We start from the raw sequence: 25,675 nt of genomic DNA, 5'->3' as shown, positions 1-25,675 counted from the left end.
AGGGCACAAATGGCACTCTATTGATATCTGTTGAGCTGATTAAATAATTCCCATAGACATATTGCAAATTAAAGTACTATTCAATAACTAATCTCACCTCCCTAATTTGTATTCTAATTCTGGATTTGTCTCTAACTAGCTAGAGACAAAGCAAGGAAGACTGGGGAAAGTCATAGAAGATATTCAGTTATCAGGATTTGTCCTCATCTTGAAGTTAGATTGTTGCATTTACAGATTTAACATTTTTAATTTCTAAGCACAGTGAGGGATTGTTTGTTTGTTTGTGGGGGTTTTGTTTGTTTATTTTTTGGCCCTGGGTATTGAACCTAGGGGCGCTCTACCACTGAACTACATCCCCAGCCCTTCTTAGGTTGTCCTTTCAGACAGGTTCTCACTAAGTTGCCCAGGCTGACCTCAAACTTGGAGTCTTTCTGTCTCAGCATGTGCCACCATACTAGACTCTAGCCAGCATGATATTTAAAGATGTGAATAACTTCTTTCCCTTATGATGGGGTTTGAACCCAAGGGTATCCTACCACTGAACTACACCTCTAGCACTTTTTTTTAAGACAAAGTCTCACTATTTTGCTCAGACTGGCCTTGAACTCCTGAGATCAAGCAATCCTCCTGCTTCAGCCTCCTGAATAGCTGAGGTTATAGGCACCCACCACAAAGCCCAGCTGATGTGAATAATTTTAATGAGAGCAATGCAATTGCACAAAACTGATTTACCAAATAATTTGGGAAAGGGAAAAAACACCTATAAATTTTATTCATAGGTAATAAGGTGGCTTTAACTAGAAAACTGAACAAAATGTGTGAAACAATTGCCATCAGACATGAAACAACACAAGATTGTGGTCTTAGAGAAAAGGAAAACAAATGAGAGTCCTATGATCACCCAGCTTTTTCAAGGAGACATGCATTCCATACCACAGAGCAGAGATGGGCAATCCCAAGCACACCATGATATTCTGTCTAAGTTCAAAGGACCAGAGATCAGAGATCAGAGTTGGAAGCTACAGAGCAGAGTCCTGGAAAAGAAGACACTGTATAGAAAATGAGCTTTGGAAATTTACATGTCAGTCCCTCTGAGTCTTTGCTGAATATTAATGTTTAGGATAGAACTTCACAAAACATAGAGTGATTGTGAACTGAATTATTCTCATGGCTCACAAAGGGGTCAAAGTCATGGAAGTTCCTACCACAAAAGTGAAGACTCGCTAATCAGTGAAGGCATTCAGCAAAGACCCTAATAGGGCTATACCTCAGTAGCGGTGTTACAGTATCTTTAGACTAAATTCTACTTTAGACATACCCTAACAAATTTAAAAATAAAACTAAGGCCGGAGCTGGAGCTCTCATTGTAGTGTTTGCATAGAACATACAAGGATCTAGGTTTAATTCCTGCCCTCCCACAAAAAAAAAAAAAACAAAACAGGAAGAACAAAAAGGAAAAACCCATGGATCATACAATACAAATAATAATAAAAAATAAAAGTAAAAAGATCATAAAACTGCAAGCGATTTAATTTCCTGCTAGATTAAATCCAGTCATTCAACAATGTGAAATTACGATGTCCAGTATCCCAACAAAAATCACTAGACATGCCAAGAAGAAAGAAAACATAATCATAACTAGGGGAAAAATCATTCAGTAGAAACAGACTGAGAAATGACAAGCAATCATTGAGTTCAGACAAAAATGTTACAATAGCTATTAAAACTATATTCAATTTTTTAGGGAAAATATGAAAATAGTGAGGAAGGAAATAAAAGATATTTAAAAATCAAATGAAATTTCTAGAGATTAAAAATGCAATAGTCATTAAATGGGAATAGCAGGAAATTAGAGTGCCAAAGAAAATAATGAACTGAGAAAACAACAAATGGTAAATCCATCAACAGAATTTGAAACCAAAGGCTTTCCTATCTCCTGCCATGACTAACAGATTGGCAGATATTTCATTCAGGGTAACTGTCCAGGGAAAGGGCCCAAGTTTCCCAATTCTCTTACTGACCACAGCTCAAAAGAATATGTTGGTCTACAGTGTTTTGTCCTTCTCAAAAATAAAAAATACTTACCTTTGTTTTAAGAAAACCAAGCACATTGCTATTCTATTTATCCATGCAATATGAATTATGCATGGATATGAAAATACGAAAAGCAACATACAAAAATTAAAACAGGGACTGGGGTTGTGGCTCAGCGGTAGAGTGCTTGCTTATTAGCACATGCGAGGCCTGGGTTCAATCCTCAGCACCACATGTTAATAAATAAAATAAATAAAGGTATTGTGTCCAACTACAACTAAAAAAAAATAAATATTAAAAAAAGCTAAAATAGTTGGGTAGGATGATGAGATTTAGGCAATTATTATTTTGAATATTCTAGAATAGTATTTTTTAAAATGTAGAGTACGAGCATAAACCCTAAGTATGTGCTGTAAGTAATAATGCAACATAAGGAAGGTATTAAGGCTCCCAAGTTTGTGGGCTGGGGTTGTGGCTCAATGGTAGAGTGCTCACCTAGCACATGTGTGGCCCTGGGTTCGATCCTCAGCACTACATAAAAATAAATAAAATAAAGGTATTGTGTCCATCTAAAACTAAAAAAATATTTTTTAAAAAAAAGCTCCCAAGTTTGAAATAAAGGGCATATATTCTCCCACTGAGCTCCGGGTTTGTTTCAACCACCCTGAACTCTGGTAGGTCAGACTCTTGGATATTTGCTTACTTTATCCATACTTATATGTTTGTGTTAGCAAAAGAATGAAAAAAAGATAGATCTTTCTCTCTTTTTCAATACTCCTCCTCAGTCAGAAACCTACTTAGGTAAATAAATGAGGTTCAGAGGGGAGCTGAATAAATGTATAAAGGCAGAGGAATGATGGTCCCCTCAGATACAGGAGTGCTCTGCTACTTTCTCTCTGTTCTGGAAGCAAAGAGCCTGTCTATTTGCTCCATGTAAACTCTCCTATCATGCACACCTAACACAGCAAACGGATGTGATCATTTGCTAATCACATCTCTTGAATATATGCCCATCCCAGTGGCCAGATGCCACAAACACTTGACCTCTATGTGTCCCTTCAAATGCCCTCCTCACAAATTACCCCACCCTACTGCCGAATTCAAAAGGTCCCTAGGTGTTGATTGTTACAGACTCCTCAATAGGAGGAAATAATAAATAACTAATGTTTTCATAAAGATGAGATAACATAAAATTTGGTGAGAAACTCACTTGGGAACTTGTGGAAGAGGCTCAAGTGGAATAAATGTATCAAATTTCTTTTCATAAGGCACTCTGAAAAACAGAAAAAGCAACCATAAAATTGATATGGCTTTCAACAGCATAGAGATTAATAAATTATTATGTTCAAAAATGTCTTGTTTTCCTGTTTTAATTTTCAAATACAACCTTCAAAAACTCTAAAGGTTATAACTTTTATATTTTTATTATCTCTAATCAAAATTATTATATCTCACATGGTTAATTTTTAACTTTTATTTTAAATGCGATGCTGCAACTGTTTTAATGTAGTGATTCTCTTGTTCTTCTAAATCACTAGGGCCTAAGTTTACTTCCAAGTTTAAATCAACCAAGTAGTCAGTAACCAACAATCTAATTTCGTATAAAAATTCAAAAACCTAGAAATAGGGAAAAAAAATGACAACCACTTTTTTTCAGTCAAGACCTTGCATACAATTGTAGACACATCTTGAAGTATCACACTGTACTCCATAAACATGTGCAATTACTATGTGTAAGTTGAATTTTTAAATTCTTTTCATCTTGTGTATTTTGTAATTTCACATTGTGCATATACACTAATTAACTAAAGATAAAAATTTCACCAGATTATGTCTTGCTGAGATACACCCCTTTAAAAATATAATTTATATGTAGAAGATAGACATAAATCCTTTAAAGTCAACAAAGTAACTCTGGAATTAACACGCACTCACAATGAAAAGTTCACTGGTGGCAGAGTGGATCCTACTTTGTGGAAGCCTTTACTCTGTTCTGGGAACATATACGGATTGTCCCCTGGAGTGAACTCTGGAATTCCATTCCTAGAATCAATACCTGCAGAGAACATTTGAAAACAACATCACACAAAGGAGTAGAGATGACCCCCAAGTTAGCTCTCTAAGTAGCAACATGACAATGGAAACAGACTGTCTTCGTGTTTTATTATGAGTTACATAGAGGCTTCCTGAAGTCCTATTTGTGATTATCTTGCCTTGAGGAGATGAAGATAAAAGTGTGAGCCTAGGTTTGGAACATTTTCTAAATGGTGTTGTTAAGATTTCCTCACCTTGGGAAAAAAGAACAAGCTTGGGTTCAGATGCAATGTTTTGGTTCAAAATATACAGTAAATGAGAGGTATCTTTGCGACGATTCAAAAGGTGTCTAACGTTAACATCTTTTCATTAGTGCACCTGAGCCTTACTGCACTTTGAATCCCTGAGTCTTAGAAAGTCCAAGAAGCAGTTGTCCTTGGGGTTCTGCCCTCTGACTGGGTCTCAGGAGGAAAACTCAGCTCATGAGTGTCCTGATCAAGTTAGGGTGGCTCTGCATCAGGAGGTGCCTTCCTGGTGAAGAGCTGTGAAGAAGAGGTCTGCTGCTGTTGGGTGTGCCCTGTTCTCTGGGCCCATGATACCCTGACATCCAGCTCAGCTTCTTTTAGTGCCCAAGAACAAGAAAGCAACCACATGCACAGGAGAGCAGGCAGAGCAGTGCCAGAAGGTCACTAAACCCACATGCCCCACACTATGTGTATCTCCTAAGAGAACAAGGCTGGACAGAGGAAACCAGCCAGCCCTGGGCTCAGAGCAGCAATGCCTGGCTGGAGGCATGACAATGACCCTCTTTGCCACATTTACAATGATCAGGCCTCCTTTCTTCTCTCTTTCTCTCTTGAAAGGTTTGTTTTGATACTACTTAATTCAACTGTATCTACAAAATGCAAGCCAGAGGGACAGCTGGGACAGATTTTTGATAAGCTGTTTGCAGACTACACTGTCTCTAGCTAATTCAGAAAGTTATCTGCACAATAGGTGGGAGTTCTAGAGTTAATGAGGAATTTGAATTTTTGCCTGTCTCTTTCAAAAGACTTTTCAATAGCCAAGAATGTGTCTAGACTGTACCCATGCACCAGCTCTACCCATGCCTTGAATGTCCACTGAGGATTCAAAGCAGGGAGAGTAGAGGGACTGTATCTTTTGAATCCCTAACTAGGGCAGTGACAGATGAGAGTCAGGTGAGAGGTCCTGAAACGAGTTTGGACTTCAGAATCAGTCACTCCTGAGAGCAAATTCAATTCGCCATTTCTAGTTCTGTGCCCTTGAGGCATTTAATCTCCCTAAGCCTCCTTTGCAAACTGTTTATTTCAAAAGGGTACTTTACAGTGTTATCATGTAACAGATGAAAATGCTCAGAGCACATAACTGGTGTTCAAGAAATGGTAGCAATTATTTATTATTTGAAGTCAGAACTAGACTCATACTTTCCCATCTCAACTAATTTTTAACTGGGAACTACAATAGCCACATAGCCAAGAAGAAACCTCACCCTAGGAAATCTTTTCTAGGTGGGAGACAAGACATACAAATAGGAGATAACTCTAGAAAGCAGTAAGTGCCATATACTACAGAACAGAGCCTCTAAAATCTTAGCACACCTAAGAATGACCCAGAGAGCTTATTAAAAACACAAATTACTGGGCTGGGGTTGCAGCTCAGCAGTAGAGCACTCGCCTTGAAAGTGCAAGACCCTGGGTTCGATCCTCAGCACCACATAAAAATACATAAGTGAAATAAAGGTATAAGTGAACTACAACTAAAAAATTTAAAAAATGCAGATTACTGATTCCAACACAAGAAACTGTGTTTCAGAAGATCTGGAGAGGTTTCCAAAACTAGGATTTTTAAATGTATTTTATTTTATTTTTAATATTGTCTATTTATTTTGCAAACTCTCTAGCTGATTATGGTGCAAGTGGTCTGAAGACAACATGTAGAAATGAACTATTGTAAAAGATATCACAGGATAATATTAGCAAGTGGAAAAAGGAAAGGCTACTGGATTCATAGCAAACTTTACAAGAAAATAAAGCCATTTTAATGATTAAGCTTCTAAGATTTCAGGATTTCAGAGATTTCAGGGATTGACTGTTACTGCAGCAGAAAACATCCTACTCTGACTTGTATAATATACTTTCCTGTAGGAAGAGCTATCCAATAGAAAAAAAAAACATTTACTTTCAGGCCTATTTCCCTACAATGTATATCTATAACCATTTTGTTCTTTTTTCTGTGGCAACAATTAGGCCTTTAGGGAACTCCACCACTAGTCTGATCATAACTGATGAACTAGAGACAACCATTATTTAAATATATTTTGACTTATTTTTCTCTATAATAAATGTGATGCACTGCAGTTCAAAATGGAAACTGGCTGGCAGTTCCATCATGCTCCTTCATTTCTTGCTTGTCTGAGAAATAATAAGGGTAGAGAGAATTCTACAAAGGAAGTAGTGACCAGTGTCAAGCTTAACAGTATCAAATGCTGCAAGGAGATCAAGAAGAGAAGAAATGGGAAAAGATCATTGAATTTAATATGAAGAGAAGTCATTGTGCAGCCAGGTGTGGTGGTACAGGCATGTAATCCGAGCTACTCTGGAGGCTGAAGCAGGAGGACCACAAGTTCAAGTTTACTCTGAGAACCTGTCTCAAAATAAACTAAAAGCACTGGGGATGTAGCTTAGTTAAGGAGTGCTTACCTAGTAACATACATGAGGTGCTGGGTTCAATCCCCAGTACCAAAAAATAAAAATAAAAAAAAAAGAAGTCATTATACAAATCACCTAAGTATCATATTAAAACAAATCAAGCCTGTAGCTCCAATAACCAGTGTATAGAAAAATACACAGAGACGCAGAAAATATTAAACAGTACTAAGGGGGAAATATTAATTAGTACTAAGGAAAATATTAAACAGTACTGTTTAATAAAATAATCAGCAAACTCCTAATTATGGACAAGTTTGTTTCTTCACCAAATAAACTGCACATAAAAAGTGGAAAAGAATCTATATATTAAAAGAGATTTTAAAGACATCCAACTAATTTCAATGTGTGGGCCTCATTTGAATCCTGATTCAAACAAATTAATTTTTTTAAATTATGAGATTTACGAGACAATTGGATATTTCCACACTGAATATTTGATGAAGTTAGGAAATGACTGTTAATTTCTTAAAGATATGATATCACGTTATGGTATTGTGGTTATATTAATAGAAACAATCTTTTTCTATATGATATATTTACAGATGAAATTATATTGTCTGTAATTTGCTTTAAAATAATCACTAAAGAGTAAAGCAAGTAGATTGGGGAGGGAAGAGGAGTGGGAAAAGGAAGGTACTAGAGAATGAGATTGATCAAATTATGTTATGTGCCTATACAAATATGTCATAATGAATTGCACTATTATGTATAATCATAATGTACCAATAAAAATTACACCTGTAAAAAATTAATTAAATAAAATAATCCCTAAGAGGAGGGTAAAGATGAAAAAATTAGCCTCGTATTGACAATAATTGACATTAAGGGGGTGAGGGCATCAGGTTTCAACATGATATTTCTCTACTTTAGCATATTTGAATATTTATAGAATATTTTTTTCTTTTTAATAAATGTGAAATTGGCATTACCTCTGGAGTGGGAGAGAGATGTGCAATATTCTAGAAGAGGCATATCAGAGGCTTCAAATATAAAAACAATATTCTATTTCTTTAATGGTGTGGGAAGTACAGGTATTAAGGATATGCACATATCCAAGCATATCCAAGGATAGTGCCCACTTTGGAGGTAGTTGGGAAGTGATGTGTTAGGGTTAAGATTTGGATCATATTGATAATCCCATTTCCTTTTTGATATATACATGCATAGCAGGAGTTGAGCAGGGTTCCAGGCTCCTCCACAACTCCTATATCTGTGACCACTCTTCTAGCTCATCTAGCATGGATTTTCATGTGTTCTCTGACCAAATAAATAAAAGCCTTGATTTCCAAAACTATTTGTCTCTGCTATGAGCTTTAAAATCTATTTTAAATTTCAAAAATGAAAACGTTTGACTTCTTTCTGTTTGTACTCCTGCTACAATAAACTTATTCATCCCCCAAACTTTGGCTGCCTCCTCCTACGCAGGTATTTCTATTAAAAAGAGAGGCCACAAGTGGCCCATTGGTCCTTTGCAAACTCTTAGGGCCTTTCAGTAAGTCCATTAAGAGTATGGGGGGGCTGGGGTTGTGGCTTAGCGGTAGAGCACTCACCTAGCACATGAGAGGCCCTGGGTTCGATCCTCAGCACCACATAAAAATAAATAAATAAAATAAATATTCTGTGCCCAACTACAACTAAAAAATATTTTTTTAAAAAAAGAGTAAGCTGGAACCCGGCACAGTGGCACATGCCTGTAAACCCAGTGGCTTGGGAGGCTGAGGCAGGAAGATCCTGATTTCAGCAAAAGCGAGGCACTAAGTAACTCAGTGAGACCCTGTCTCTAAATAAAATACAAAATAGGGCCATGGCTGTCGCTTAGTGGCCAAGTGCTCCTGAGTTCAATTCCTAGTTCCTCCCCCCAAAAAACCAAAGAGTAAGGCAGGGACAGAGAACTCACCAAATTACAAGCCAAGGAGATTGTGTGTGTGGGGTGTGTGTGTGTGTGTGTGTGTGTACGCGTGCATAACTTTTTTCATATTAATTTATTTTAATTAAATAGTTACAAGACTACAACATGTACTTCAGGCTAAGGTTTATGGGATATTTTCCTTGTGGAAAACATAAAACATTTTGAACGCATGTGACAGGCAGCATCTAATGGAATCGGACTTCAATGAGGTTTCTATTAATAACTATCTGAGAGAACTTATCTGATGACTTAAATGTCACATTAGCATTTTATGAAATTCAGAGCAAAACAAAAATGTGGATCAGCATATGTCATGAGTTCATTGCCAAAACATGTCACCTGCCAACTGTCCTCTCTGTTTTTCTACCTTCCTGTGTACTAGGGTGACATAGTGACCCTGCAGGGCTGCCCCAGCCTGCCAAAGGCAGGCCTGCAAAACCATGAGCCAAGAGCTTTCTCAGGCATTGCAGAGTCAAGGTCCAGAAGGAAAACATTACCATATTTCTTTCTCCCGAGGCACTGATCCACCATCCTCTCTGACACAGACCTCTTATTGCGAAGGAAGATCCCATTGAAGAAGCACTGCTTTCCAACATGGTAGGTGTGGATATTGCTGCTAAACCTCGGATAAAAGGTCCACTCAGGACGCTGCCCATCTTCTGCAAGATATCAGAAATCCTTCCATTAACACTGCTCCCAGCCTCGGAATGCAACTAGATGACAAAAAGTGGTGACAACTCCCTGGACACTTTCCAGCTGTACAACCTTGACCAGTATGTATAATTCCTTGTTCCCCATCAGGGACAGTGTCAACTTTTTGTGGGATGAGGCACAAAAGGGAGAGAAAGCTACCTAAAAGGCCTAATAATTATTTCCTTTTTGACCTCTCCTTCAAAAATAAAGCCAAATTTATGCAGGGAAATCATGTATGGGTTCGAAAGTTAAGAGGCAGTTTTAAACCTTTACTCTGATAACTGTGTAGAATAAAACCAGAAAGCCCATTGACCAGGAAAAGACTAGGCCAACCATGGCATGGCATGCTAGCTGGGTGGAACTTGATATTGACAGCAACAATGGCCAATGAAGTCACCACAGTGACTCCCCTAATGTCTGCATGTGGTAGCATCAAATACAAAAGCTGCTGTAAGACCTCAGGCTAGTTACTTCATCTCTCAGTGCCTAATTTGGCACTTTCCTTGTAACATTGCAAACAGTTATTTTAAACAATAAAAGATTCCCGAGAAGCTCTAGGGTTGCTTGAAAACCCTTAGGCTCTGGGATGATCATGAAAGGGCACAGGCCAAGTTTGGGTTCTAATCCCATTGCTCTACTTCCTGACTATGTGTACTTATATGGGTGATCAAATCTCCCCATGCTACAATTCCCTTCTCTGTAAAATGAGTAGGTCTATAATAGCCACAAAGATCTAAATGTACCAGCACAAAAGACATGCATGATTTATTCACTATAGAGTGAAAATAGTCTGTATACTGCAACTCATTTATTTTATATGTGTGCATGCATGCATCACTTATGATTTGAGAAACGTGTCATTAGATGTGTCATTAAATGTTTCATTGTAAGCCAGGTGCGGTTGTAATCCCACTGGCTCAGAAAGCTAAGGCAGGAGGATTGAGAGTTCAAAGCCAGCATCAGTGAAAGCAAGTTGCTAAGCAACTCAGTGAGACCCTGTCTCTAAATAAAATACAAAAAAAAAATAGAGCTGGGGATGTGGCTCAGTGGCAGAGTGTCCTGAGTTCAACCCCTGATTCCAAAAAAAAAAAAAAAAAGTGTAATTGTAGAACACCATAGCATATGCTTACACAAAACTGGATGGTACAGGTCACTGGCTCAATGAGGGCTCTTGATGCATTCAAAAGACATGGTAGAGGGGGAGGGAAGAATAGAAGTTCATTGGATTAGACAAAGGGGAAAGAAGGGACGGGAGGGTGATGGGAATGGAAGGACAGTAGAATGAATCTGACATATGTTCGTGTATGAATACCTGACCAGTGAAACTCCATATCATGTACAAGGATCCCACAAGAATGGGATCCTAATTAGAACAAGTTATACTCCATGTATGTATAATATATTAAAATACATGCTACTGTCATGTATACCTAAAAAGAACAAATAATAAAATTTAACAATGAATGAGAAAAAAAAGAGACATGGTAAATATGAGATATACTAGGCTTTTTTAGCAGTAGAATGAGCACATTCTAACATAATGGTAAAACTATAGTGTGGTATACATACTAAATATATGCAGTGCATGACTGTTTATGTATATGTGTACTAAATACTATGTATACTAAATACATAGACATACATATGCATTACAAAATTCTAGAAAAATATGTATAGATCTTCAGAGCTATGGGGAAGAATTGGGATATTGTTGGAGAATATTGGGGAAGGGTTCTTTTTTACATGCTATATACTTTTATATTATTTTAATATTTTGCAGCAGTCCTTTATGATTTTTACATAAAGGCATTTCAGTTTTGAAAAACATATGACCATAGCTCCCCAGCAGAGCTGTTGTGAGAATTAGAAAGTGGGCCCTCTGTGCCTGTGGCCAACAGTATGGCAGACTCCTGAATAACCATGGGCACAGAGGCACGTGGAGGAAGGTCTAGGATCTACTCACTTGTCTGTAACTTAAGCAGGCTGAATTCCTCGGGGTGTTTATTCTTTTGGACTTCAGGCAATGATTTTTCAGAGGACTGATCCAAATATGAGGAGGAAGATTTTTGACCCAAATCTGTAGCAATGCTGGAAAGAAATCGAGGAATCAGAGTACTCTGTGTGCTTAAACTGGTAGTCAGAATCTGATCTCACAAGTCTCACACTAGAATGACACTAGTTCTCACTTGTAGAATTGGGCCCACTCATCTATAAAAGTCCCTGAGTATATTATTGATTTATTCACAATTCAAAGGAGCTGAAACATATTCAAAAGATGGCTGCTTTAAAACAATTTCATGGTTTCTCAAAAAGTTAAACAGAATCACTATGTTACCCAGCAATTCCACTCCTAGGTATACATCCAAAAGAATTGAAAACAGAAACTCAGATATTTACATATGCATGTCCATTACAGAATTATTCATAGTATCCCCAAATTGAAAACAACCCAAAAGTCCATCCATAGATGAATGGATAAATAAAAGTTGGTATGTATATACATATACATATACATATGTAATATATATACATATACATATGTAATATATATACACATATACATATGTAATATATATATATATGTTATTGGACCATAAAAGAGAATGAAGTTCTGTTAAATGCTACAATATGGAAACATTGAAAACATTATATTAAGTAAAATATTGTGTGATTCTACTTGTATGAAGACAGAAAGTAGATTAGAGATTGCCAGGGAGACTGGAGAGAGGGGAGAATGGTAAGTTATTGCTTAATGGGTACCAAGTTTCTGTTTGGGATGATGAAAATGTTTGAAAACCAACAGTTGTGATGGTTATACAACATTACAAGTGTAGGGCTGGAGTTGTAGCTCAGTGGTAGAGCACTTGCCTATCACGTGTGAGGCACTGGGTTTGATCCTCAGCACCACATAAAAATAAATAAATAAAATAAAGGTATTATGTCCATCTACAACTAAAAAAATTTTTTTAATTAAAAAATTAAAAGTATAATTAATGCTACCTACTGTACACTTAAAACTGGATAAAGCAGTATTTGCTATATTTATTTTACCAATTAAAAAAATATACGTTACAACATAGATGAAACTTGAAGGCATTAGGTTAAGTGAAAGAAGACAGACCGACACCAAAGACCATATGTCAACTATTTCATTTATGTGAGATGTACAGAATAAAAAAATCTACAAAGACAAAAATGTAGATTAGTGATTGTCTAGGGCTGGGGTGATAAAAGAGTTAGTTGGGTAGTTATCACTAACAGGTACAACCTTCCTTTGGGGATAATAAAAATGTCCTAAAATCAATTGTAGTGATTATTGTGCAACTCAGCAAATATATCAAAACCTTGGGGTTGTATACTTCAAATGAGTGAATTGTATGGTGTGATGGTTAATTTTAGATGTCAATTTGACTAACTTAAAGAACATCTAGAGAACTGTTTATGAGGATGTTTCCAGAGAAAATTGGCAATAAGTCAGTGGAATGAAAGGGGAGAATCCACCCTCAATATGAGTGGGCATCATCCAGTCTGCTGAGGTCCTTACAGAACAAAAATAAAAGGGCACAGGAGAGAGGATTCCCTCTTTCTCTTTCCTGGAACTAGGGTGCTCTTCTCCTGACCCTTGATATTGGAACTTCAGGCTCAGGTTGGGGATGTAGCTCATTGGTAGAAAGTTTGCCAAGCATTCACAAAGCCTTGGGCTCAATCCCTAATACCATTCACACACACACACACACACACCTCTAAAAATAGAAATCCAGGCTGGTTGGCCTTTGGGGACTCCAAGACAAGTGTCCACCCCTTCCCCCACCTCCTCAGGTTCTCAGGTCCTCAGCCTCAGGCTGATGGTCTTCAGCCTCAGTTCCCTGATTCTGAAGGCTTCAGACTTGAACTGAGCTATGCTACTGTCATCCAAGGGTCTCTAGCTTGCAGATCGCCTGTCAGAAGACTTAGTAGCCTCCATAATTATGTGAGCCAACTTCTCTAATGTATATGAAGGAATGTATATGTATATGAAAGAACACACATCATACGCACGCATGCGCGCATGCACACAAACACACACGCAGTCTATTGGTTCCATCCTTTTGGAGAAACCTAATTGATAGTATATACATTTTATTTCAGTAAGTCTATTACCCCCCAGAAAAAGTTTGTACAATAAAACCATTAAATGTAAGCAAAAAAAATCAATAAGTATATAGAGAAGAGGAAGAAATAATCAAAATACATCTAGGCTGAAATGGTTATAGTAATAGCAATATGTTTAGCACTAAACCTTCTAGCAGTTAAAAATACCACAACAAACTATCATGAGTGTCAGCAGAAAAGGCCACTATTTCTGGATTAAGTGGTTTAGCATTTGGTAGATGATCTTAGACAATGTTTTCAGATATATTATCAGTTATCAATTCATAGGATTTTTTTTCATAAAATTGCATCACTCACATTTGAATAGTTTCAAAGAAACTTCATATGGTTTGTCTCATTTGCTCCCTCCTAATAATCCTGTGGTCTGAGAAGGATCAATATAATCTTTTCTATTTACAAAGGAAATGGACTATCAGTTGACTTTCTATGATAAACACCCCTAGATTGGGTCAGAGCTAGATCTTGCCGCAGTCTGGCTGGGCAAAATAACCTGGGGGCGAGTGACAAGGAACTTGTGAAGGTTGATACAGCGGGAGCCGCTTTATTGCAGGAGCCGCTTTATTGCAGGACAGCAGAGGTATATATACTTAACTAATTACACACAGCTTATCTTAATTAACATAAACTAGATATAGCAGTCAACCAATAAGGAATCATCATCTTAATGATTACACACAGCTTAACTTAATTGGCATAATCTAGACACAGCAGTCATTAAGGAATCTCTATCATCTTAACGGCTCGATGGCGTTACTTCTCAAACCACTCCTCTTGGCAAAGTGCCAGGCGCCATCTTGACTTGTCTGTGGCTCTCAACAAGATCTGCAGCCCAGATCTCCTGATTCCAGACTATGCTGCCTAAATATACTAAATAACCCTAGTTCAATAACTCAGCGTACTCCCCAATCCCAAATATATGACAATTTTTACCTTGCTGTAAAATACCTGAATATAAGGGTGGAAAGAAAAAGTTTTGTGAATGAACTACATAGAAAATGTTGCAAGGATAAAGGAAACTTTCCCAAAGAACTTTGGAAGTATGTATCTATTTATCCAACAAACATTTACCTGAGTCAATTCTATGACAGGTGCTATTCTAGACATTGGAGATCAAAGATGATTCAACACAGGTCCTGCATGTAAGGAGCTTAGGGCTGGGGAGAAGAGATGGACACAAAACACAGGTGACCATGGAAGAGTGGGCAAATGAAGTGGTAGAGACTCTCCAGGAAATTAAGGGAGCCCACACCTAATCCAGTTAGATTTGAGGGGTCAGAGCAGACATCTGGAAAGGGATGAGCTGAGACTCAAAAGATGGGTATAAGTTTGCCACATATATCAGTCAAGACTCATAGCTGGGACCGATTGAAATCCAACTCAAACCATGGTAATTTAAGCAATTCTGGGGGTGTACAGGTTTCCCTGAAAAGGATAGAGCTGGAATCAGGGATCAATATCTCCTGAACTCCTGATTATTGTGACATTTTGGCTTCATTCTCACCAACTTCAGATAAACTTTTTCACAAGGACAAAAAAGCAGTCAACACTCTCCAATTCAAATTCTCAGTCTTCCAACCAAGTTTTATCCCCATGTCCAGTGTGAAAAAAATAAAAAAACTCAGGGAAGGACTCTGATTGGTCCCGCATGAGTCATGTGCCCTCCCTTAGTTCAATCACAACCAATGAGTTAAGTCTCACAAGACGGCAGGTTCTATCTAGAATACTCATTAAAACTAGGGAGGGAGGGAGGGGAAACAGCACAGAGGAGGCCATAGGGAAGGAAGTAGTGGAAACTGAGCAGCACCTACAATATGTGAACACAAGCAAAGCGTATTGGGAGAAACCACTGCAGGCAAAGGACACAATATTAGCAAAGGGAAGGAACAGCAGGGAAATGAAGAAGTTTGAAGTGGATTTATCAGGACTGTTGGAGATAAGCCTGGATAAGAGAAGGAAGGTAAATCTGGAGAATCTGCGTTCTATGTGAGGGAACTTAGATATTTCTTTATGGCTCCATCTTTTTTTCTTTCTTTCTTTTTTGGAACTGGTGATTGAACCTTGAACTCAATGGTGCTCTACCACTGAGCTATACCCCCACCTTTTTTTCAGTTTTTATTTTGAGACAGGCTCTCACTAAGTTGCCCAGGCTGGCCTCAAACTTGCAATCCTCCTGCCTCGGCCTCCAGAAAAGCTGAGATTATAAGCATGTGTCATCATGTCTAGATCTTTTTGAATTAAAAAAAAAAAAAACAGAGATTTCTTGTCTCATAGTCCTGGAGTCCAGAGGTCTAAAATCAAGATATTAACAGGGAAGCTTCGGAAGACTTCAAGGGAGAATCTATTCCATGCTTCTCTCTCTCCTAGCTTCTGGTGGCTACAAGCAATCCTTAGTGTTCCTTGGCTCCAATCTTTGTTTCTGTCTTCAAGTCTTCTTCATCCTTGTAACTCGCAACTAACAAAAGGGATAAGATGTCACTTTTAGGTTACAAAAGACTAGCCTTGTTTGTGTTTAGTTTGCTGGCTGAAGAGAGACAGCTTCCATGTTGTGAGATGCCCTAGGGAGAAGCAAGTAGAAGCAAGCAACTAAGGGAAGTCTCTGCAAAAGCTCCAGTGAGGAACCAAAGCTCTCAGACCCAAAGGCCTGCCAGGAACTGAACACTGCCACCAACCATGTGAGTTAACTTGTAGTGGGTCCTGCCTACGTCAAGCCTTCGGATGAGCTCACAGCCCCAGTCAGCACCCCAGATTGACTGCAAATCTCATGCAAGAGACCTTGAGCTCAGAGTCTCTTGAGCAAGAGACTCCATCCAAATCCCACTCTGATTCCTGACCCACAGGAGATGTGAGGTTACAAATGGTTGTTTTATGGCACTAAGTTTTGGGAGATTCATTGTGCAGCAATAGATAACTAGTATGGAGGGTATCACCATGGTCCAGACAAGAGATGATCAGAGGCTGGGTAATACAGATGGAGCAAAAGAGATGGATTCCAAGATAGTTCAAGGCTATATCCCACTTGTATGAATGGCAGGAGACCACTGTGACCCTTGGGTCTAACTATACCTTTGGGACTAGAGCAACACTGAGACAGCCATCTGAGGGTACACAGGAGAGGACCTGGTTTAGGGAAGGTGATGTCAAGGTACAAAGAGTTTAAGAAGTCTGTGGAACAGCTATGTGGACATATCTAACAAGTAGTTGAATGTATCAATCTGAAGCTGGGGGCTAGATCTAGGCTAGAGTTGTAGAGCCAAGCATACATACTTTGACTGAATTAGATTCTGTTTAACCCAGGCATCATGAGAGAAGCAGCACCAATCACCCAGTTCCACTCTGTGGGATTTAAACCTGACAATCTAAGGTTTCTTTCCTTCCAAATAGATGGACTCGCTGCTGCTGGTAGTGACGCTCGCCTATTACGAGAACCTAAAGAGGGAAAGCTCAAGAATCATGCAAGTCTCTCCCATGTCTGTGATGGGGGCAGCAAGGCCCTTTGAGTAGATTTTATTATGGAAAGAATCACTGAGTGACTTTATTGCACTTCTAGGAGTTTACCTTTAAAACATAACCAGAGAGGGGCAAAAGGACATACAGGGATACATACACATGATAGCTTTATTCACAATAAACAACCCCTTTTAAACTGCAGGGCAAGGCTGGGGATGTAGTTTAGGGGTATAGCACCTGTCTAGCATGTGCAAGGCCCTAGGTTCAATCCCCAGCTCTGCAAAAACAAAACAAAACAAAAACTACAAGGCACTGATTGAACTGTGGTCTATCCATCTGACAATTCAGCATGTGTCACTGAAAACCATGTTTTTGAAAAACACTCAAAGATGTAAGATATTTTTCTCCATATATTGTTCAATTAAGAAGCAGGTTCCACAAGATGTCCTTCAGTGGGAGAATGGACACACAAGCCATGGTACATTCAAACAATGGAATATCACTCAGCACAAAAAAGAAATGAACCATCAAGAAAAGACATGGAGAAACTTTAAATGCAGATCACTGAGCAAACGAAGTCACTCTGAAAAGACCATGTGATTCCAATGATATGATATTCTGGAAAAGGAAAAATCACGGAGACAAGAATTAGGGGAGTGAAGAGGGATGAATACACAGAGGCCATAGGATTTTTAGGAAAGTGAGAAACACTCTGAACAAATCCCATCAATATGTACAACTATAATGCACCAATAAAAAAAATTGTGGGAAAAGGACTGGGGTTGTGGCTCAGCAGTAGAGCACTCCCCTAGTGGGTGGGAGGCGCTGGGTTTGATCCTCAGCACCACATAAAAATAAATAAACAAAATAAAGGTATTGTGTCTATCTACAACTAAAGAATTTTTTTTAATTGTGGGGCAAAAAAAGAAAAGAAAAAACACTCTGTATGGAATTACAAAGGTGGATACAAGTCACTGCATATTTGTCCAGCTCCATAGGATTCACGACATCAAGAGTGAGCTTAATATAAACCATGGACTTGGGGTGCTTCTGATGTGTCCATGGAGGTTCATCACTAGTAACATTTGTACTCCTGGAGCAGGATGCTGATCATGGGGGCAGGGGGTGAAGCAAGGGGTGAGGGAGCAAGGGTACGTGGGAACTCTCTCTACCTTCTCCCTTCAATTTCCCTGTGAACTTAAAAGTCCTCCAATTGGAGTAAAATTTTAAATGGATTTTTTTTCTTTAGTTGTAGTTGGACACAATACCTTTATTTTATTTATTTATTTTTATGTGGTGCTGAGGATCAAACCTGGGCCTTGCATATGCTAGGTGAGCGCTCTACCATTGAGCCACAACCCCAGCCCAAATGAATCTTTTTTAAAAGCAGGTTTTACGAAAGGGTAGTATATGCTCTTAATTGTATAAAATAAATATATATTTGCATGCATAAGAAAAAAATTCTCTTACACATATAAAAAACTAATATCAGGAGAGGGGGTGTAGCTCAGTAGTAGAGAACTTAGCTAGCATATTTAAGGTTCAATCCTACACACACACATACAAAAAAAAAACTAGTATCAAAATGTTCAAATTTATTCTCTCAGGTGTGTAATTATTGTAATGTCCATTTTTAATAGTGTTTTATACTTTTAAAATTTCTATAATAAACTTTCATTATAACAAACATCTTAGAAAAGAGTTTTCAAAATGTATTACTGTAAAAAAAAAAAAAATACAGAGAAGAGCATCTAAAGCTGGGCACAGTGACAAATGCCTGTAATTCCAACTGCTCCACAGGCGGAGGCAGGAAAATCATGAGTTCAAAGCCAACCTCAGCAAAAGAAAGACTCTAAGCAACTCACTGAGACCCTGTCTCTAAATGAAACACAAAATAGGGCTGGGGATGTGCTCAGTGGTCGAGTGTCCCTGAGTTTAATCCCCACTAACCCCCCTCAAAAAAGTATCTAAAACATAAATACAGTCTTACATTTATAAAACCAACATCTCAAAGAACAGATGGAACACTGCCAGCTCCCTCCCCCCAACCACATTCCTTCCCAGGAGAGGTGACTACACCCTGACTGTCACTCTTAGGATAGTAATTTCTTTCCTTTTTTTTTTTTTTTTTTCTTTTTTCTTTTTTTCAGGTTTTACCACCTATGTATTCTCCAAAAAATACACTTTAGGGGCTGGAGTAGTAGCTCAGAGGTAGAGCATTTGCATCGTACATGTGAGGCACTGGGTTCGATTCCCAGCACCACATATAAACAAGCAAATAAATAAAGGCCTACCAACAACTAAAAAAATATTTTAAAAAATACACTTTAATTTCACCTACTTTTTGAATTTTATAATAACAAGCACTTACACAGCACTTACTGTGTGCCAGGGAGTCTCCCAATCACTTTTCATGTATAATCTCATTTAATCCTCAAAACAATCCTAGGAAGTATTATCCCCATTTACAAATGAAGCTTAGAGAGGTAAAGTATTTTACTCAAGTTCACTTAGATACTAAGTTGCAGAGCTGGGACTTGAACCCAGACCATTTAGCTCCAGAATCCACACCTGTGCCAAGCACTACCTGTCAGATCATCAGCTTCTTGATCAGAGTTTAATCCCAACAGTGGCATCTCTCCATGAGGCCCTTACTTACTCCAGGTGAGCACTCACTCTGGCGAGGCACGGAGGCTCACTGACACACAGTCCTGTTTCAACAGTGGATGAGGGGGTGACCCTTCTGCCAGAAGATGTGGTGTTAGGTTCTAAGAAATTATTGCATTTAGTACCTGCAAAAGAGATATTGCCATTTAATCACTTACTGCCATTCATCTATTTCATTGAAATGCCTGCCACTCTATCTGATTCCCTAGATTATAAATAGTTTTCTTTTTAAACAGCTAACATTATTGAGCATTTACTACGTATAGGGAATTATGTTAACACCTAACACACTTTTTCCCATTTATCTCCCACAACAGTTCATAGGCTGGGATTGTAGCTAGTGATAGAATGCTTGCCTAGCATGTGTGAGGCACTGGGTTCAATCCTCAGCATGACATAAAAATAAATAAAATAAAGGTATTATGTCCATCTACAACTGAAAATGTTAAAAAAAAAAAAAAGCTCATAGATGTAGGTGTTACTTTTCTCCCTCCCCTCCACGTTTTACAATGATAAAATAGGCTCAGAAAGTTAACAACTTGTCTATGATCACATAGAATACAAACATCTAGGCACAGATTTGATCAAAGTATTTGTGATACCATAGTCAAAGCTAGATCAATCATGAAAAAGATATTGCATTTCTTTGTGCATAACTTCATAGAGCACAAAAGGTCTATAGACACACTATAACCTCTGGTTAAAAGAAATACGAGACTTCTCAGAGAAGTACATTTTTAAATTAACTGCTATTTTGCCTACATGGGATCATGCTTCACATGCATACGGGCTGGGGATGTGGTTCAGTGGTTAAGCACCCCTGGGTCCAACCCCTGGTACCCCCAAAAAAGAAAAAAAAACAGATTCCCAAATCCTATTAAGTTAGAATTTTAGACCTATAAAATTAGAATCTTTCTAAGCAAATCTGTATTTGGGACAAGTTCCCCTCCCACAAGAGCTCTTTGGCAATGATCTTCCTCTTCTCAAGTTTGACTCCATTACTACACTATACTCCATCCAGCCCCCTTTCCCAATTCCCAAACACACAGAATTTCCCAAATTTGCTGGTTCATAAGAATCAACGCAGGGGCTGGGGATGTGGCTCAAGCGGTAGCACGCTGGCCTGGCATGCGTGCGGCCCGGGTTCGGGTTCGATCCTCAGCACCACATACAAACAAAGATGTTGTGTCCGCCGAAAACTAAAATAAATAAATAAATATTTTTAAAAAAAAAAAAAGAATCAACGCCGGACACTCGTTCAACATGCAGATTCCAGACCTACAAGAGACCACCTGGGAATGAGTGTTTTTAAGAACCACCTCAGACGATTTGTAGGACCAGCCGACTGAGGGAAATGCTGTTCTGGAATGTGCCCCAGAGCCTAGAGCAGCCCCAGGTACACTGAAGTCAAGCCGTGTGAATTGCTGGGATAAAATCAAGCCCAGTGGAGGGGACAGGAAAAGAGCAGCACTGTAAGGAGGAAGGGACGGTCCCCAGCTGTCAAAGGAGGAACTACCCAGACAATAAAAAGCCACAAAAAAAGTGTCAACAAATACAATCTAGACCATGCTCTGACCACAATGCAATGCAACTGGAAATCAATAATAAAAAGACAGCCAAAAACCATCCATAAGTCTGGAAACTCAAACCGCAACTCTAAATAATTCATACAAAAGAACAAATCATAATGGAAATCATGGGATGCTTAATCATCAATGGACATAAATACTATCTATCAAAACTTGTGGAATTCAACAAAAACAGTAATTACAAATTGGAGCCTTAAGTGCATATACTACATTTCACTGGATCTAAGATACCATCAGTTTGAACAACATTTTTATTTTATGAACCACAAGGAATAAAAGCTGTCAATTAAAAACACAGTACTTTTATCGCTTTGAAGTTTTATTTTACCCTTATTAAAGCATTCCTTTAGACTTAGATACAAATTTAAATCTTATGATTCATATGTATAAGAGAGAAAATAAAAGAAAATAAATTGGCAAAGGCATTCTTATCCCTCATTCACATCAAAAGTCTGACTCCTACATCAACTCAATTCACATTTCCCACCTAATTTTGACCTCAGCACAACCCTTCTTAAATGAGAGCTGGGATTTTCTCCCAGCTATGGACAAGCCTTCTTCATGCTTCAATGCTCATATAGCAAAGACTACACAACTGCTCTGCACCTGCTGCTAGGCCCGCAGTGCTGGTAAGATCAGTCCCAACTTCAGAGATGCAAACTGTGAAAAATGTCTGTCTTTAGACAGTACAGGGAGATTATAATGTTCAAAAACAAAGTTTCCAAAACTAATGAGATAAACTTTCAACTTAAGAAATAAGGAAGCTGGGCACGGTGGCAGCTGATCCCAGCAACTCAGAAGGTTGAGGCAGGAGGATCGCAAGTTCAAAGCCAGCCTCAGAAACTTAGCAAGACCATGTTTCTAAATTTAAAAAGGGGCTGGGGATGTGGCTCAATGGTTAAGCACCCCTGGCTTCAATCCCTAGTATAAAAAAAGAAAGAAAGAAAGAGTAACCCCTACAAGTGATAAGGAAGGAAATCATAAAATAAGAACAGAAATTAATAAAATTAGTAAGATTATCAGAACTAGAACATGAAAAAATGAATGAGGTGGACAAACAGAGTTCAAGGACAAAATTTAAAACACAAGTAAACAGTATCAGAAATGAAAAGGAGCCCATAATTACAAATAAAATGAACAGATAAAAAAATTTGAGTCCCATAAGCATCAAATAACTCTTTCAAAGTTTCAATAATAAGGAGCACAATTTATAAAATGTAGTTTAGTGTTATATCCATCACCTTCCATAACCAGAGCACTTTCACACACTTGTCAGCTCAGACAACTTTCACAATACCTCTGTCAGGCCGGGAAACAAATAATACATCAAGCCCTGTTAGTTTAACATGGACACCCTTTTAAGCAAACACTCAGCTTCCCACTCCTGCTTCTCTGCTCAACAAGCAAGCTAAGGGTCTGGGGCAGTGGCTTGTAACCCTTTTATGATGCCAGGACACCCTCCCACGCACTCTCTGCTGGAAAGATGCACATAGCTCAGTGTATCTGTGACTGATTTGTGGGTCTCCTCCTTTCCTCCAACCCATGAACTCTCGTGTTAAGCTGAGGTCCAATGTGGTCTCCTAAGCAAGGGAAAAAGAAACTATGGTTCTTTGGATAATGTGGTCTGCTGATACTTGGGCCTAGTGTCCTTCTGGTACCCCTAACTCCGAAGCATGGTGCCTCCCTCGCTCCACCCTTTATAAACAGCACCTTCTTCCTTTACCCCAAACTAAATTTGGAAACTGAGGAAGCTCTGGAGCTTGAAGTTCAAATCCCAGAACCCTTTTCTCCTTGCTGTCCCTGCCACCAGGCTCAGTTTATAGCTGGGGATGGGTCACCATACCTCCCTCCTCTCTCCTTACTACAAAGGAGAATCCAAAGATCACACCTGGGATCCAGGAGAACAAAGACCAATCTAAAGTCTGATGGGGCAAAGGTGGTCCATTCTCTAGCCCCTTTTGGCAACACACAGGGCACTTACTCTGTCAGGTGAATGACAACCTGAGCAAGGGCTCACCCTGAGTTTTCTGAGGGACTGTCGCTTCTCTGCTCCATGACGCTGTACTGTACAAGCAAATGTGCCTCCACGCATGCTCCTCAGCCTGAAGAACCTATTATGGAGGGACCAGCCATTATTTAATTTAAACCCCTCCTTAGAGTGTTCATAATTTCTATCTGATCTGTCTAAACCAATAAACAGTTCCACAAATCTTCTAATATCCAGCAAAGGAAAAAAAAAAATGGAAGGGCACAGACTCTGGAGACTGGCAGACTCGGGTCAAATCCCAAATCCCATTTATCAACCAAAGCACTTCCTCTGCTCATTTGTGATCTACTTCCTGAGCTGTAATAAGATCCAACAAGGTAATTTAGGAGAATGGTGCACTCTGCCTAATCAGATCTTGGATTAACACAGACTTAAACTACTAGTCGAGCAACTCTTTTTTAAATGCCTCCAAGCTAGATGTTATAGTTTGGATCTTGAATGTACCCCAAAGGCCCATGTTCTAAAGGCCTGGTCCCCAGAACATGGCACTATTGGAAAGTGGTGGACCTTTAAACAGATGGTGCCCTGTGGGAGGTCTTAGGTCATTAGGGCATATCCTTGAAGAAGACAATGGTACTCCAGCCCCCTTTCTCTCTTTTTTTTCACATCCTGGAGAGGTGGTGAGTAGTTTTTCTCTACCATATGCTCCCATTATGATGTGTCACCACAGGTCCAAAGAAACATGGACTAAAACCTGCAAATCTGTAGGCCAAAATAAACCTTTTCTCTTCATAATTTGATCATCTCAGGTATTTGTTACAGTAACAGAAAGCTGACTAACACACTAGCCTTCTAATAGTGCCTGCTGGATATGGCAACAAATCCACACCCAGCCCTCCTGATTTCTTAGAACTCAACTGTATTTCCTCTCCACCTTGGTCAAGCAGGAGTCAGCTTTCTCTGGAACCTTCTCTAGCTCTCTGCTGTAGGTCGATCTTGAGATGGAGGGAAGATGGCAGCTCTGCAGACCATTTCCAGTGTGCATGGGCTCATCTATACACGTGGTTATTTTAAATATTAACAGTGACCCAGAGACAAAGACAAGACTTTCATATGAAAGGTTATCAGCCAAAACAAACGTACTCCACAAGCCACTGAAATTCAAGAGCACAGGGTTGGGCTCTAAATCAGAACCTCCCTCCTTGCAGCCCAGGGGCGTTTCTGGGTTCGGACGCCCCAGGGCTCCAGAAAGATCTCGCCCCCCAGCCCCGCAGGGATCGCTGTCCCGCCCACCGAGGGGCTCCCTCTGCACCTGTGGGTCTTGGTACTCCATTTTCTAGGAGAGCCCCAGGTCTACCCTCGGAGGCCTCCATGGAGAATGCGGCCGAGATCAACGCACCAACTGGCGGCCGAACTGCCGAATGCCGGGACTAGAGGCGAGGGCAAGAGGGACGCCGCCGCCGCCGCCGCTTCCGCCGCCGCCGCCTGCACCTGCCGCCGGCACAGGCGCGTTCCCTGGGTTGCCCGGACACCGCGCCGCTTCCTGCAGACCGGCTGCCGGGGCTCCTCTCCCGCTTGCATTCTGGCTTTCTGGCCTCGGCCCCGGATGGGGTCTTCTGAGAGGTGCAGCACGAGGTCCCACGCATGGTGGGGCGACCGAGTCAAAGAACCCCAAAAAGCTGCTTAGTTGTTTTTAATATTTTTTTTAAGGGTCGTGGTTCTTTTCCAGGCAATTTTCATAATTAGAACTGTAGCCTCTGGTGGCAGTGAAGGATGGCCCTCCACAAGGCTTGCAGATGCCCCCTGATAATTGGCATTGATTTAACAGGATTCACCGACCACTTAGAGCGCCTTTTCTGGGCCAGGCGCCCTGGTGGATGTTATCTTCCTTAGGCAGCCAGCTGCATTTTTCAAAATAGAAAACTGACTTTGAGCAAAGGCTTGCTCAAGGTCACTCAGAAAACTGAGATTCATTTCCAAGTTTCTTCATCCCAGATCTACTCCCCTCTTTCTCTCCTGTCAGCTGAAATTTATCTTCCAAATCCTTCCTTTCCAGTATCTAATAAATCTTGCATAGAAAGCTCTTTTCAAATTGAGTTTAGTCCCTAAATTTATATTTAGAACTAGTTTCTCCCTTGGTGAAGTGGGGGGAAATTTCAGACTGTGTTTTATTTTTCATGATTTTTTTCTTTATTTTTACTGGTTATAAAGGAAATAATTGGTCATTGTAGAAATCTTAGAAAATGCAGAAAGGTATTGTTGACACTCATAATCCCACAATCCAGAGATAGACCACTTTTTTTTTAACCTTTGTTTTATTTATTTATTTATTTATTTTTATGTGGTGCTGTGGATCAAACCCAGGGCCTCGAACACGCTAGGCAAGTGCTCTACCCCGCTGAGCCACAACCCCAGTCCCTCAACCACTTTTTCT

General features: G+C 39.4%; 1 protein-coding gene across 1 annotated transcript; it reads right to left on the bottom strand.

Annotated features, from left to right (window-relative positions):
- Positions 1-933: 933 nt before the first annotated feature.
- Positions 934-25,511, bottom strand: Spats1 (spermatogenesis associated serine rich 1). Its single transcript, XM_048805742.1, has 7 exons — positions 24,554-25,511; positions 19,658-19,790; positions 11,363-11,487; positions 9,204-9,365; positions 3,970-4,090; positions 3,245-3,307; positions 934-1,034 (listed from the first exon to the last, which is right to left on the bottom strand). The coding sequence occupies exons 1-7, from the start codon at positions 24,612-24,614 to the stop codon at positions 1,007-1,009; spliced, it is 693 nt and encodes a 230-aa protein (XP_048661699.1). The 5' UTR covers positions 24,615-25,511; the 3' UTR covers positions 934-1,006.
- Positions 25,512-25,675: the final 164 nt, after the last annotated feature.

The sequence above is a fragment of the Marmota marmota genome, unplaced genomic scaffold (assembly GCF_001458135.2).
Source record: "Marmota marmota marmota unplaced genomic scaffold, marMar, whole genome shotgun sequence".
Classification (NCBI taxonomy): Eukaryota; Metazoa; Chordata; class Mammalia; order Rodentia; family Sciuridae; genus Marmota; species Marmota marmota.
Note: the sequence above shows the minus strand (reverse complement) of the source record. Positions and strands in the feature narration are given on the sequence as shown.

Coding starts and splice junctions, on each gene's coding strand:
- Spats1 (XM_048805742.1), bottom strand. CDS start 24,614: ATGGAGGCCTCCGAGGGTAGACCTGGGGCTCTCCTAGAAAATGGAGTA. Junction 3,308..3,969: donor CCACCAGTGAACTTTTCATT/GTGAGTGCGTGT, acceptor TCTGTTTTTCAG/AGTGCCTTATGAAAAGAAAT. Junction 1,035..3,244: donor CCTCTTCCACAAGTTCCCAA/GTGAGTTTCTCA, acceptor CTTCTTTTCCAG/GACTCTGCTCTGTAGCTTCC.